The sequence below is a fragment of the Protobothrops mucrosquamatus genome, unplaced genomic scaffold (genome assembly GCF_001527695.2).
Source record: "Protobothrops mucrosquamatus isolate PMUCROS unplaced genomic scaffold, P.Mucros_1.0 scaffold217, whole genome shotgun sequence".
In the NCBI taxonomy this organism is placed as follows: domain Eukaryota; kingdom Metazoa; phylum Chordata; class Lepidosauria; order Squamata; family Viperidae; genus Protobothrops; species Protobothrops mucrosquamatus.
The window spans coordinates 157,337-170,329 of record NW_015386570.1 but is presented as its reverse complement, the minus strand read 5'-3'; the positions used below and the strand labels follow the sequence as shown (position 1 = coordinate 170,329).

Sequence of the window (12,993 nt, the reverse complement as noted above, 5' to 3'; positions counted from 1 at the left end):
ATTGGGTGGGCATGGCCGGAGTGGGCATGGCCACCTTGATGTTGCTTATAGGGAGGGACACTTGTGGGAGCCGGGCAGGGTTGGGGGAGATCCAGGGGGTCTCTGGCGGGTGGGATGGTGGGCTCCCCAATGGCGGCTCCAGGCTGGCTGGCCTTAGGCCAGTGATGGCAAACTTTTAGAGACCACGTGTGCTGGGGCGATGGCGTGTGCCCACAGAGAGGGCTCCGCGTGCCGCCTCTGGCACGCGTGCCATAGGTTCGCCACCACTGGATTAAAGCATAACACTGTAAAGTTTTATAATGTTAAAAGCTATAAAGTTTAAAGTTTATAAATTTTTAAAGAATTCTGAGTTGGAAAAATGAAACTTTTTTAATGTTTTGTTTGGCGGTTAATCAGGGTGCTCTTCTATGACTTGCGATTCCTCATACCATGTTTTATTTAAATGTAAACATACGTTCAGAGAAAAATACATTGAGAAAAGAGAATTTGTGAGAAGAGATTGTATTTCGTTTGGCAAGATGAAAACAACCGTGATTCTGCAAATGAATGTGAAAGTTTAAAGAAAGGCTACTTACCCATGAGCTGGATCCAGAGCAATTGCTCTTGGCTGGTCAAGATCTTGCCAGAAAAGAACTTTCCTAGATGTCCCATTGAGGTTAGCAACTTCAATCCTATTTGTTTCTGAGTCAGTCCAGTACAATTTTTTCCCAATCCAGTCACATGCCAGGCCGTCTGGAGAAAGCAGTCCTGAAACAATGACACTCTGTACAAGACTCCCAGTTTGGTTAAAATAAGTCTGTTTGATGGCTTCTTCGCTCACATCTGTCCAGTAAATGACATTTTGTGAGTAAAGGAAGTCCACTGCAGCAGCATCTTCTAAGCCACTGACTACAACTGTTGCTTCCATCTTCACTCCACCAGCATCCACCAGTCTGACATCTCGACGGTTTGCAAAAAGCAAGAGAGGAGAAGCTTTAAAAAAGGAAGAAAAATAACACTCAATATAAGAGATCGAAAATCTGTATTGTCTCATTGGATTCATTAAATGTATCAAATATACATAAATAATACCTAAGCAAACATCATCCTTTTATTAGTATCTATCCTCATGTGAATCCTTCCAATTCTAAGTTCCCAATCTATTTCATATTGGAAACACGGTGTTCTCAGTCACCATTCCCAACTCGCTTATAATTTCATAGTAGAATACGCAGAATTGACCAGACCCAGTGCTCATTTATGCCACAAAAACCCTTACAACTTGCAAGTAAAGCCATTTACTGCTAAAATAAGAATTTTTTTAAAAAAGCTAAAGATAGGATCAATCCTACTATGGGTCACTGTGAGTCAGTTGTCTGGTAAATTGTACTGTCATTTACAAACCAACTTTGCTACACTACATTCATATCCATCCTCCAGCTGTTTTGCTGCCACTGCAGCACACACTCTTAAATATTATTTGTCACCATAAATAATAGGCAGATTTCTTACAATGATCTCCCCCAAATAATACAAAACTGTAGTTTGTTATAGTGGTAGCAAAGATTATTTAAAATGTAACAGGACTTGGGGCCAACTTTCAATCCTAGGACTGCCCTAGGATGTAATGTAACAAATTTAAAGGGTGCAGAAGCTCTCTAGGACTTTGGGCAGTGATCATTTCCAATCTCGGCCTTTCCTGGAGGTAGTGTAGGGGATTGCAACCTGGACAACTTTAAGTCTTGTGGACTTCGGTTCCCAGAATTCTGGGAGCTGAAGTCCACAAGTCTTAAAGTTGTCCAGGTTGCAGACCCCTGAGATAGTGGAAACTTTCTGCACACAAGCAATTCCTTCTTCACTGACTGGAATAATATAATTTTTTTATCCTTTGCAAAATATGCTCAATAAAAGCTGTAAACCTCATGCTACTTAAATGAATAACAAAGATGAAGTGATATTTCCATTTGTAAAATTGTAATGACCAATTCCAAAGGAAATGATCCAATTAATACAAAATAAATTTTATATTTACAGTCAATCTCTTTCAAATATGTTTACAGCTCCATGTTTAAGATATCAGACCACAAGTGGTGATTTTAACTTTTTAAAATATATAATTAGGAGGACTTAAACAAAAGAGTAAAAACCACTCACCAGCATAAGCAATGTAAAGAATATCAATTTTTATCATTATGTAAATAATAGGAAAGGGAGGCGGTGTTCTTAGGTTAAGGCACCGTGGAGTCCTCCATCCTGAGGTGAGCTATCTCAGCTAAGCTGAGAGAGAACTCTGGCAGGGGATCAGTTGGTGAGATAGACTGAGCAGGTGGAGCAGTGAATTATGCCGTCCTGCTCTCCTAACCACCTGACCAGTTGAAGAAGTGGGCTGCTTGTCCCCCTTTGGGGTCCAGTCTTGTCTACGGCCGCAGCAAACCTGCTTGCTCGTAGATCTCCTGATTACGCTAAAAGGTGGCCAGGACAATGAGTTGCACCAAGAGTGTTGGGAGCAGAAGCTTCTGAAGAATCGGGCAATGAATTATGTTTTGTGAATTATGAGTTTTATGAAATAATTATTTTTTTTAAAATTATAGTTTATGGAATTTTACTATGAATTGTGAATTTTGTGATTGTGGCCCCCGTGGGCCGTGCCTTGCAGCGTGGGCCCAAAAGTTAGCAGGCCAGGATGTGTGTGTGGTGGTGGGGGCTGTCTGAGGTGGGAACCGCTGGCAATAGCCTCCGCAGCTGCGCTGCCCTCCCTTCCCTTAATGAGGGAAAGACCGATCCCTGGATCTTCGTTCCTGGGGAGGCTCAACCCTCCACCTGGAATTTCTCGGCCTGCTTGTCTGCCGCGTTTGTTTCAGCAGCCCAAAATGACGTCCGGAACAATGGCACGAAAGATGCTTGTCGCTCGCGAATGACGTGCCAAGGAGGCTTCCGCTCTATCGGCGGGAAAAAGAAATTCAACAGAGTGTCTTCTGCTGCTGCGAGGTGCCCCTGTGCCCAAAATGGTGACTGAAGCGAGCTGGCGCGGCAACGAGGCGACTGCTCAACTCAGCGAGGATCGCAGCGGCCACTTGAAGAACAGAGGGTAAAACTGGCAATTTCGGCGCGTGCGCGGCTTGAATCAGTGACAGAATCGAACGTCTGATCAGTGGGGAGCGCAGCGGCTGCTTGGAGAACAAAGGAGTCGGTAAAAGCCCGAAGGAAACAGCAGCCGCCGATCCGATGAGGCAGGGAGCTTAGCCGGTTCCTCAATTCATTGAGGAAAACGAGGGAGGAATCACCACCCCCTGGGAAGTCTGAATAGGCTCTAGTTGCAGCACTGATCCCAGTGCTGAACAGCTGAAGAGGGCTTTTCCTTTGGAGGGAGCTGAAGCCTCAGCAATAGCCCAGAGATCTGGGGGGGAAAAGGACCATCCCCCGAGCCACTGAAATGGCTGTGGGTCAGAAAAAGCAGAATCCACCAAAGTAATTAAGCTCTACTACCTGCCTTAGACTGGAAGCCAAACTTATCACGTCCATTTGGGCTGAAGACCAAGTCAAGACTGGGAGTGACTTACCCAAGGATGGGCGTGGCAAGTTTGGCTGACTTGGTCTAATGGGCAGGAAGGCAGAGCTAACCCATTGGTGGATTCTCCATCTCCGGTGCTGGAGAAAAAGATTGGCTTAAGTACCCATCTTCATTAGCAGAACAGTTTTTTGTCGCCCATTTATCAAATTGCTTTGGGGGGAAATACCTGGGCTTTCTATTATTGGCAAGGATTCCCAGGAAGGTGTATAAATAAATACAATTTCATTAAAAATAGTAAGGATTCCCTTACACTGAGCTTGAGCAAGAATTTAAGAATACTCCATCCCAGGCCCATCTTAGTTCAGCACTTTGCTTCCTAGGGTGGCCAACCACACATTTCTGGGGTTCTTCTTGAAAAACAGATGTAAAGCATGCATTATTCCTCTGCAAATGGAATGAAAAAACAGTCTAATTCCAATCCAGAAATTATAATGAGTCTTTAAATCAAATAGCCTTTTGTAGAACTGCTATTCATGAATGAATCGTTTTTCAAAGACAAACAAATTAGTAGCCATAATCATGTCTTGTAATAATGAACTCTACAAAATTAATTAAATACCATATGAACTGTTTTTTTTTAATCTGCTCTATATCTTCCTTCCAATTAAATGCTGTTGGTCCTATTTTTTAAGACAGGGGGGAAATTTCCATGCCAACTTTCTTTCTACCATTGTAAATTCATATCTCCATAATATTTTCTCTAAGTTAAAAATTCCTACTTATTCTACCCTTTTTCAGTAGGGAAGGTAATAATTTTGGCTGCCTTCTTTGGCACTTTTTCTAGCTCTGTTATATCCCTTTTCAAATGCAGTGACCAGAACCTTACACAGCACAGATGTAAATATACTATAGAACATTACATTACAAGCCTGTTAACAGGCTTGTTTTTATTTCCAATTGATGACCTCTTGCATGTATTTATTTGAATTATATTCTGCCTTCAATTAGAAGCATAAGATAACATGCAGACTGCTCCCTCCTCCTATTTTCTCTCACAACAACCCTGTGAAGCAGGTGGTGCTGAAGGCATGAGTGACTGGCTCGAAGTTACACAATGATATTTTGTGGCTGAGCAGAATTTTCCGTTTCTAGTCCAACAATTTAACCAGTATACCACACCAGATCTCATTTCTCTTTTCATAGTCATCTCCTCTCCTAGTGTCCACATCATTCGTACTACTAAAGAAAAAAATTTGATTGGAAAACCTAAAAGACACTTAAATGTGACAATTCTGGGGAGACCGTACAATTTCTACAGCTGAAAAACAGTCTTAGGAGTATTATCTAAAGTTTTTCAACAACTGTACAGTCAAACAAACACCTCTCAAACATCCCCAACAGACAAATGCTGTTTGGAGAGAATAAACTATGGCAGGTGTGCATTATTATTATTATTTTTGAAAAAAGGAAGTCTCCATCCAGAAAAGCCACACACACCCTTCTTTAAGGAAATGTAACTAAGACTTAGAACAGTTAGGGAGATTATTTGATACTCAAATGAAAAAAAAAGGCAGGATGTGGTCTGCTGCAGACAAGACCAGAAATTATGCCTTGGGGAAAATTGCAGATACATGTCTTTATGAACAAACTGCCTATTCAAGCACCATCTCCACTTACACAGATAGCCAGATCTAACAACTGCACTGAAAACTGCATTTTTTAAAGATGAAACTGTTGTAACCTTATTATCAGGATGCCTGTTGTAATTTTTTTTATTCAGTTATCTAAGTTTTGCTCAGTTATGTCTCTAAGTATTCAGAGTTATCAATGAAATGGGATATCAGTACTTGACTCCAAAGGGATTAGGTGGTTAACAATACTGATTCTGATAATGGAATAAAGATACGAGTTTTAAAACTGGATAACCCAAATATATCTCAATGGTGTCAGATATAACTGAGTTTTTATTCCCTTAACAATGCCTTTCGACATTCTAAAAACGCTCAGACTAATCTACCTGTTAAACTGGTGAACATAAAATGATATATTCCAGTCTGGAACCAGTGATACAGACAGGAGTACCCAACTTTCTTTGTTCTAAAGGCCACACAGTTTATGAATAGCACGACAAGGATCACACACACAGAGACCAAGACTGTGTATTTCTGCTGAGTTATCGCAGGAAAACATAAATCAAACACAGTTAATATTTGGCTAATATGTAGACTGGGATACATAGTCACCATATAATATTCTATAAAAGTGCACAGAAGAGAGGCAATCTTAATCAGTCAAAAGACCAGGAAATAAAGCCTTTTTTTAACTACAATAGTTGGGATTGCTGCTCAAAACAATCAAGCTCTGTGTTTTGCACCCACCCCTATTCATTGGCAGCTACTACTGTAGAACACCTGAAATCCATTGATCACCAACTTCAAAAGCTAGATTAAACGTTGATTTTCATGCATGGAGCCTTCATATTTAACCTGAGTTTAAACTTGTCAAGTACTGCCTTGTGAAGAATGGAAAATTATTCCTTTTATCTTGGAGAAGTGTGTGTATAGGGGGAATTCATCCTGCACAAGTACACAGTGGCTTATTGGGTACTTTTGTCCCTCTGAAGTAAACAAATATTATACATGGGAAATTAATCCAGGAAACAGCTTAGGAAACCTGAATTCTTATTTTGGATATGTTGTCTTTTTGTAACCTATCATTATAGCAAGTTATAATTTTGTTATTTAAGCAATGATCAACAAAACATAGAACATAAATGTGCAATAAAAAACCCCATCTCCTTCATATGGGAGCTTCTTGTAGTATTAAAACACTACTAGGAATCCTTAGCCTCTTCCTAATATTAACCCCCCCCATACTGTCATTTCGTCTAAATTTACAATTTACAATTTAATTTACAATTAACCCCCCATACTGTCATTTCGTCTAGATTTAATTGTAATAAGGCAGAGATTATGCAACACATAGTATAAAAAAGTATAATCATTTAACATGCTACAGCAGTGCCAGTAAAGGGCAAAAGCTAAAGTTAAACCAAAACGATGTGTGAACAACAACAAAAAGAACGGAATGGGGCAACTCACTGTGGCCAACTCGCCTCTGTCCACTTGTTCCAGCCAACTCATTGCAGGACAACTCACTGTAGGACAGTGGTTCTCAACCTGTGGGTCGGGACCCCATTTGGGGTCGATCGACCATTTCACGGGGGTCGCCAAGCAAGGCTGTCCGCCATTTTTTTTGTCCGCCATTTTTTTTTGTCCGCCATTTTTCCCCCTTTTCCGGCGGGTGCCTTACCTCCCTTGGGCTGGGCCAGCTGGTGGTCGGCCTGCTCTGTCTCTGCCGCTTGCCAACTATGCCTTGGCCGGCGCAGGGGGCGGAACCACGCATGTGCGGCACTCCCGGGCAGGGAAAGTCCTCAACTTATGACCGGTTGGGTAGTCCTCGACTTACGACCGGTTTAGTCCTCGACTTACGACCGGTTGGGGTCGCGGCATTAAAAAGGTTGAGAACCACTGCTGTAGGACAACTCGCTGTGGGACAATTCAACAATTCAATTTAATTTTTTTTTAAATAATTAAAAAATGTTTTAATTTTTGCCATTCGCATTTCATTTTGTCCCTCCTTTTGCATCCTTTCTTTAATGATTTTATTCCACCATTTCTTCAATATTAGTGTAACTCTTGTCCCGCAGCAAGTTGTCCCACAGCGAGTTGGCTGTGACAAGTGGTCTGGTGGCAAGCTGGGCGCAAGCAAGTTGTCCTGCAGTGAGTTGGCCGTAGTGAGTTGGTTGTGGCAAGTGGACTGCAGTGAGTTGTCCTACACCCAAAAAGAACATACGGTATGTTTCCACGTAGTGAAGCAGGTAGATACAGTATATTGCTACATGCAACCTGAGATGTGAACGCCTGCCTCCCTTGACAATTAGTGTACGAGTTGGAATTGATGGAAGTTGGAGACAAAAACCACTCGGCCCTTCTGAAATCCTGTGGCATACGAGCATCAGCAAATAAATAACAAACACATTTATGCACACACATGCGCGCGCGCGCACACACACACACACATCCTCACCTTAACAGTACACAAAAGGCAGTATAGGTAATCTTCATTTCACAACTTTTTCCATTTGGGCACAGTAAGGACAAACAGTAAATGAAAGCTTCACTTTATTCTCCTTTGTTTAAAATTGGGAGAAAGAGAACACTAAAATATATTTTCAGCCCAAGAATAATTTATGCATAGAATTTTCAACAGATGTCAGCAGCTGGCTCTTCAACCTTGCTTTAAATTTCAATAGGCTATGATTTGAAAATTGTTACTATGCATAGCCAATTCCTGCGAACCAATCCTATCCAAGGAATGTATCAAAGTACAAATTATGTTTAGTATAAGTTCTAGTTATGTTAAATATTTTGTGAAGCAACTATATTGTTGAAGAGGAGATACAATCTGAACTCTAAATTTATCAAATAATATTACTACAGAACAATTCTCCTGGCGCCTTCAAAAAATATTGGAGAATATGACTTCCATAACTGCTAGCTAGAAGCAAACTACTTAATAAATAATTCAATGATCATATATTTAAAGCAAAAACCCTCAGAGACATATATCCTCCTTAAATTTCAGAGTGCAAATTTATACAAATTGAATCAAATAGTATTCTTGAACTAAGCCAGTTAATTAGCTTATTGCTTTCCATAGCTTTTGGGAAAAAATAAGAATATTTGGGGGAAGTAGTATATAAATACTTCTGCTTAATATTTGGTTTTTGTTTAGTCACTTATAACTTGATTGTAACAAAATGAAAAAGTTCACACATTGTGCTCATGTTTATTATGATTTGTTCTAGATTAATTTATTGTGTGAATGTAGCTATGGGATTTTATAAACCCAAGATTTATAGCTTAGTACTATATTTGCACACAAATTCAACAACTGTAAGTTATTTAACACAAGAATGACTAAAACCAACAGTATAATAATAACTTGCCTATTGTGTCTCTTTCCCTTAAGATATTTTTTGTTGGAAAACTGAGTTATCTTACCTACTACGTACAATTTATGAACTTATTTGAATAATTTGATTTTGGACCTCTTTGTGGTTCAAGATTTTGGCGAGTGTGTTTTAACTTCTGTTTAAAAGTTATCTAAGATCGCCATAATAAATTGCAAAATAAATTTCCAATAATCAATTTCCAATATTCATCCCGATCCAAGGACAACACTAGCTTAGGTTTATACACCTAGCACATAGGTCATGTGGTTTAGGTGTGTGAACCTAGACATTGTCATTTGTACACTACAATTTACAACTTAACATATGCAAATCCAGCTAATTTTGATGTATTCTTAAACCACAGTTAAACCAAACACAGCTTAGCACAATGTATGTAACTCAGTCATTATTCAAACAGTCAAAATCTTTTGTTAGAAAGACAAAAAAGATTTATAAACCACAATTAGCTAAACTGAGTACAAAAGAAAAAAATAGCTCCCTCCTCTTAATGGGAAGTAGCTATACAATTTTTCACCTGCTCTGCTACTCCAGTTTTACAAAGCATAAACATCAGGGATAGAATAAAGCAGGTTGCTGTAGAAATGACTGACAGCTGATATGAACTGGGCAAGTTTTAGAAATGTGCTTTTCCTGTCCCAGGACTTTTATAGGATATAAAATTATCCCAAGGCCATATTAAAACAACACATTTTTTTTTAAAAAAACCATTTTTAATTTTTAATCTGCATTCCATACTCCCACTTCAAAGAGTCAACACCTTCTCAAAGACCAGGCAATTTGCGCAGCTAGCTTTGGTTATTTATTGCACAGTCAAGCACTGCATATTTTCTGGAGTCTTGTAAAAGATGCATATTTGGCACTGTGTAGGTTAAATCTTTTGCACTAATTATAGGTTTCGGAAACCAGACAGATTTATTTCAGAATCCTGGTTTTACTTGGCAGTCTACAGTTTGTTACTACTAACGTTATTATTTACAATGAAATATAGCTTGCTGATTATATACCATTTCATTTGGACAAACTTACTTACTTTCCCGGGGGACACTTACATCTAAAAGACATTGTGCAAAACAAAAAGTCAGTGTTTTCTGGCAAAGCTGATAAAGGCGCGTAATAAAATAAAGCATATTATTTTTCAGAAGTCTCGCAAGTTGTTATCAATTCCTGTACTATATACAACCTCATTCATCCAGTGTTCTAATGGGGGTCTCTTGATTATAGCCTCTGCTATAGCGCTAGGAAGCATAGATTGATTGGCAAGGCAGCCCAGTGGTTGCAGTACCACGGAGAGCTCCAAAGAAACAACTTCCTGAGGATGAGATTAAATTCAAACAGGTTACACATTGGCTGATACAGCACCTTTTAAACTACACCCCTTTTTTAAAGCGACGTGGCCTGGAAACAGCACTCCATCTCTCTCCAGGATCACATCCCTATTGACAGATATATAACTAATGTGTTCCCCAAAAATAAGACCTAGCTTGATTTTTACACGTGCCTCCAATATAAGTCCTAGTTTTGGGGCATGGCACACACATAAAAATCAAGCTAAGGTGGAGGTGGGGGATGGAGCTGTCCCAGGCATCCCACACCTACTTACCTTAGGACCGCTAACCCTCCCACCTGTCGCGCTACTGAGTTCTTTTGTGGCACTGCAACATCCCCATAGTCACGTGATCAAATTCAGACATTTGGCGACTGACATGTATGTATGACGGTTGCAGTGTCCCAGGGTCACGTGATCGCCTTTTGCGACCCTCTGACAAGCAAAGTCAATGGGAAGCCAGATTAACTTAACAACTGTGTTACTAACTTAACTGCAGTGGTTCACTTAACAACTGTGGCAAGAAAGAACTGTGGCAAAAGGTAAAATGGGGCAAAGCTCCCTTAACAACTATCTTGCTCAGCAACAAAAATGTGGGGCTCAATTCTGGTCATAATTCAAGGACTATTTGTACTCAAGAAGACTGGCACACCAAAGCTGGGGTTTGGTGAATTAGGTTCAAAGAATCCCTGGGCAGGATTTTTCAGTACCTTGGCTCTGAAAGCATCTGATTCTCAGTGGTACTTGTGATTCCTACTTCCTTCAAACTCTGGGTGTCCAGATTATTGCAGGACAGGGACCATAACCAGAGCTTCCTACCCCCAAAGACTGCATTTGCAGGAGAAATTAATTATAGCTTAACATCAATTATGTACCAGATATTTTTCCAGGGAACTTTTACAAACTGCAAACTGCAATTGACTGAAGTATTTCCCCCTCCTCTTCTGCCAATCCCAGGCGTGGCTGGCCAGGACTCTCATTCCTTTTTTAAAAAAGCAAAAAAAACATAAAGGACTGGTTTGAGATCTGGGTGGCCTTATATTAGTAGGGGAAGCCTGAAACTTACCTCAGTATATATAGAATTTTACTTAAAAAAAACCTGGAGCACTACAGCTGCAAAAGCAGTTTATTCAGTAATTCCTCTGGTCATCTATGCCTAGAGACTAGAAAGGAGAAGTTAACCATTGGTTAACTCCTTATGTAGGCAACTCCCTCTTTTTGTGGCAGCTTTACTGGATAATGACTAAGATAAACCAATCAAATTCAGGCACTTTATCTTAGCCATAAACTAGCCCAGTGATGCGAACCTTTTAGAGACCGAGTGCCCAAACTGCAACCCCAAACCCACTTATGCATTGTCGAGTGCCGGGTGGGTGTGGCCCATTGGATGGGTGTGGCCAATTGGATGGACGTGGCCAATTGGGTGGGCATGGCTGCAGTGGTAACGGCAGACTGGGTGGGACTAAAAAGTTCGATCAATCAATTCCAACTTTGCAAGAACTTTTTTTTCCCCACGAGTTGAAATTGACTGATTGAACCTTTTTTTTTTTTTTTTGCACATGGCGGCAGAGGCCTAAAGCGAAAAGGTTTTATAAAACCCAGCTGAAGGCCTAGGACTGGGGCGACAGCACGCTTGCCCACAGAGAGGGCCCTTCATTTTGCAATTGCAATCCACATATTTCTGCATGGTCTCTCTGTCCTAGGTCTTCAATCTTTTTTCCTGCCAGTGCCTCATTTCACTTCCTTTCTCTCATACTTTCTTATTCCTTCAGCTACCTGGAAATTGTCTTTAAGCTTCTCCATAGCTTTGTCCACCAAGCTTATTTCCTTATTTACTTTCCAGTTTGTGGTTTTCCATCCTTCTTCCAATTTTGCTCCTCTATCCTGAATATTGAAACAAAAGTTCCAATTATAAAAAATTATGCACATGTTCAAGAGTTTCAGCTTGCAAAGCATTTTCCCCCCAAAATTGATGGAAAATTGATACAATTGATGAATAGTAGAATTTTGCTTTTTGTTCTCTTTTCAAAAAGGACTCATGCAGGTAATAGAGAGATGAAAAGGCTCTGATTTGCTATTTTCCCAGAAAGTAAAGCGGCCCTAGTGAAATTAAATGCCCATATATAAATCAACCAGCCTGGCTTCAATATTAAGCCCCTCCCCCATCTAACCACAATCCTGCAACTTTAACACATTCCTTTTTTTTTTTTAGTTCAAAAATGCAGTTTAGCAAAAAGGGGCTGGAAATTTTTCTGTCTGTCTGGAATGTTCTAATTTTCAAAATAATGGCCAGGCATCTCAGCAAAAGTGGCTGAGAAAGCAGATGACCTGAAATGAAATTTGTAGTATCTATGGCTCCAAAGCACATAGCTATATTTTTCAGGCTTTCTATTACTAAGACATAAATGCTTTTATTTTAATAAAAGCAGAGTTTATGTGGTCACAATGCAAGCCTGCAAAGCATATACATGCTAACAACGTGAAAAGGGTGGGGTAAGAGGGAATCTTTGACATAGCTTTAGGAATTTTTATAACCAGTCTTAGTTTTGTTTAACACTGATTTTTAAAAAAAAAAATATTAACAAATTAGTTCAAAAGAAACAGGCTGAAATTGGTAACGCATCAATCACAATTGGGCTTATGCCACATGTGGCTGCAGAAAAGACTCATCTTAGAAACCCCACAGACATTGTCTCTGTAGTACTGAAAGCAGCACTTGGGATTTATGAACAACAATAGAAAAGAAACTTGTGAATCTTCCTTCATGTAGTTCCAGAAACACAAAGCAATCCTTTGGGAACAGATGTCATAAGGACCGAATTGACCGTAATCAGTATGTTCCCCACTAAAGCAGAATTATATTCAAGAAAGAAATTTGTGATACATTTCAAAAGAAGCCCCCCCACACACACACACCATTGTTGTTTAACTCTTTTTCCACCAAATTTGCCATACAAAGCTAAAAAAGAGCCCAAATGGCTTTTAGATTTTTTTAAAAAAACAAACCTTGTAGTAATTGCAACCACACATTTTCCCACTCTTCTTAAGACTGCAGCTCCCAATTCTACAGAGAGGGGGGTTCCTTAGGATCATAGAATTCTTTGGGTTATATTTCTTTGTGGGTATAATAATAATAATACC

At 39.8% G+C, this 12,993-nt stretch overlaps 1 protein-coding gene across 1 annotated transcript in view; it reads right to left on the bottom strand.

Annotated features, from left to right (window-relative positions):
• The window catches only part of LOC107285827 (low-density lipoprotein receptor-related protein 5), a 56,065-nt gene extending 55,126 nt beyond the window's left edge, over positions 1-939 (bottom strand). Inside the window, exon 1 of the mRNA XM_029283762.1 lies at positions 576-939. Coding sequence (XP_029139595.1) covers positions 576-907 — 332 coding nt within the window. The 5' untranslated portion in view covers positions 908-939. The remainder of the gene's footprint in view (positions 1-575) is intronic.
• Positions 940-12,993: the final 12,054 nt, after the last annotated feature.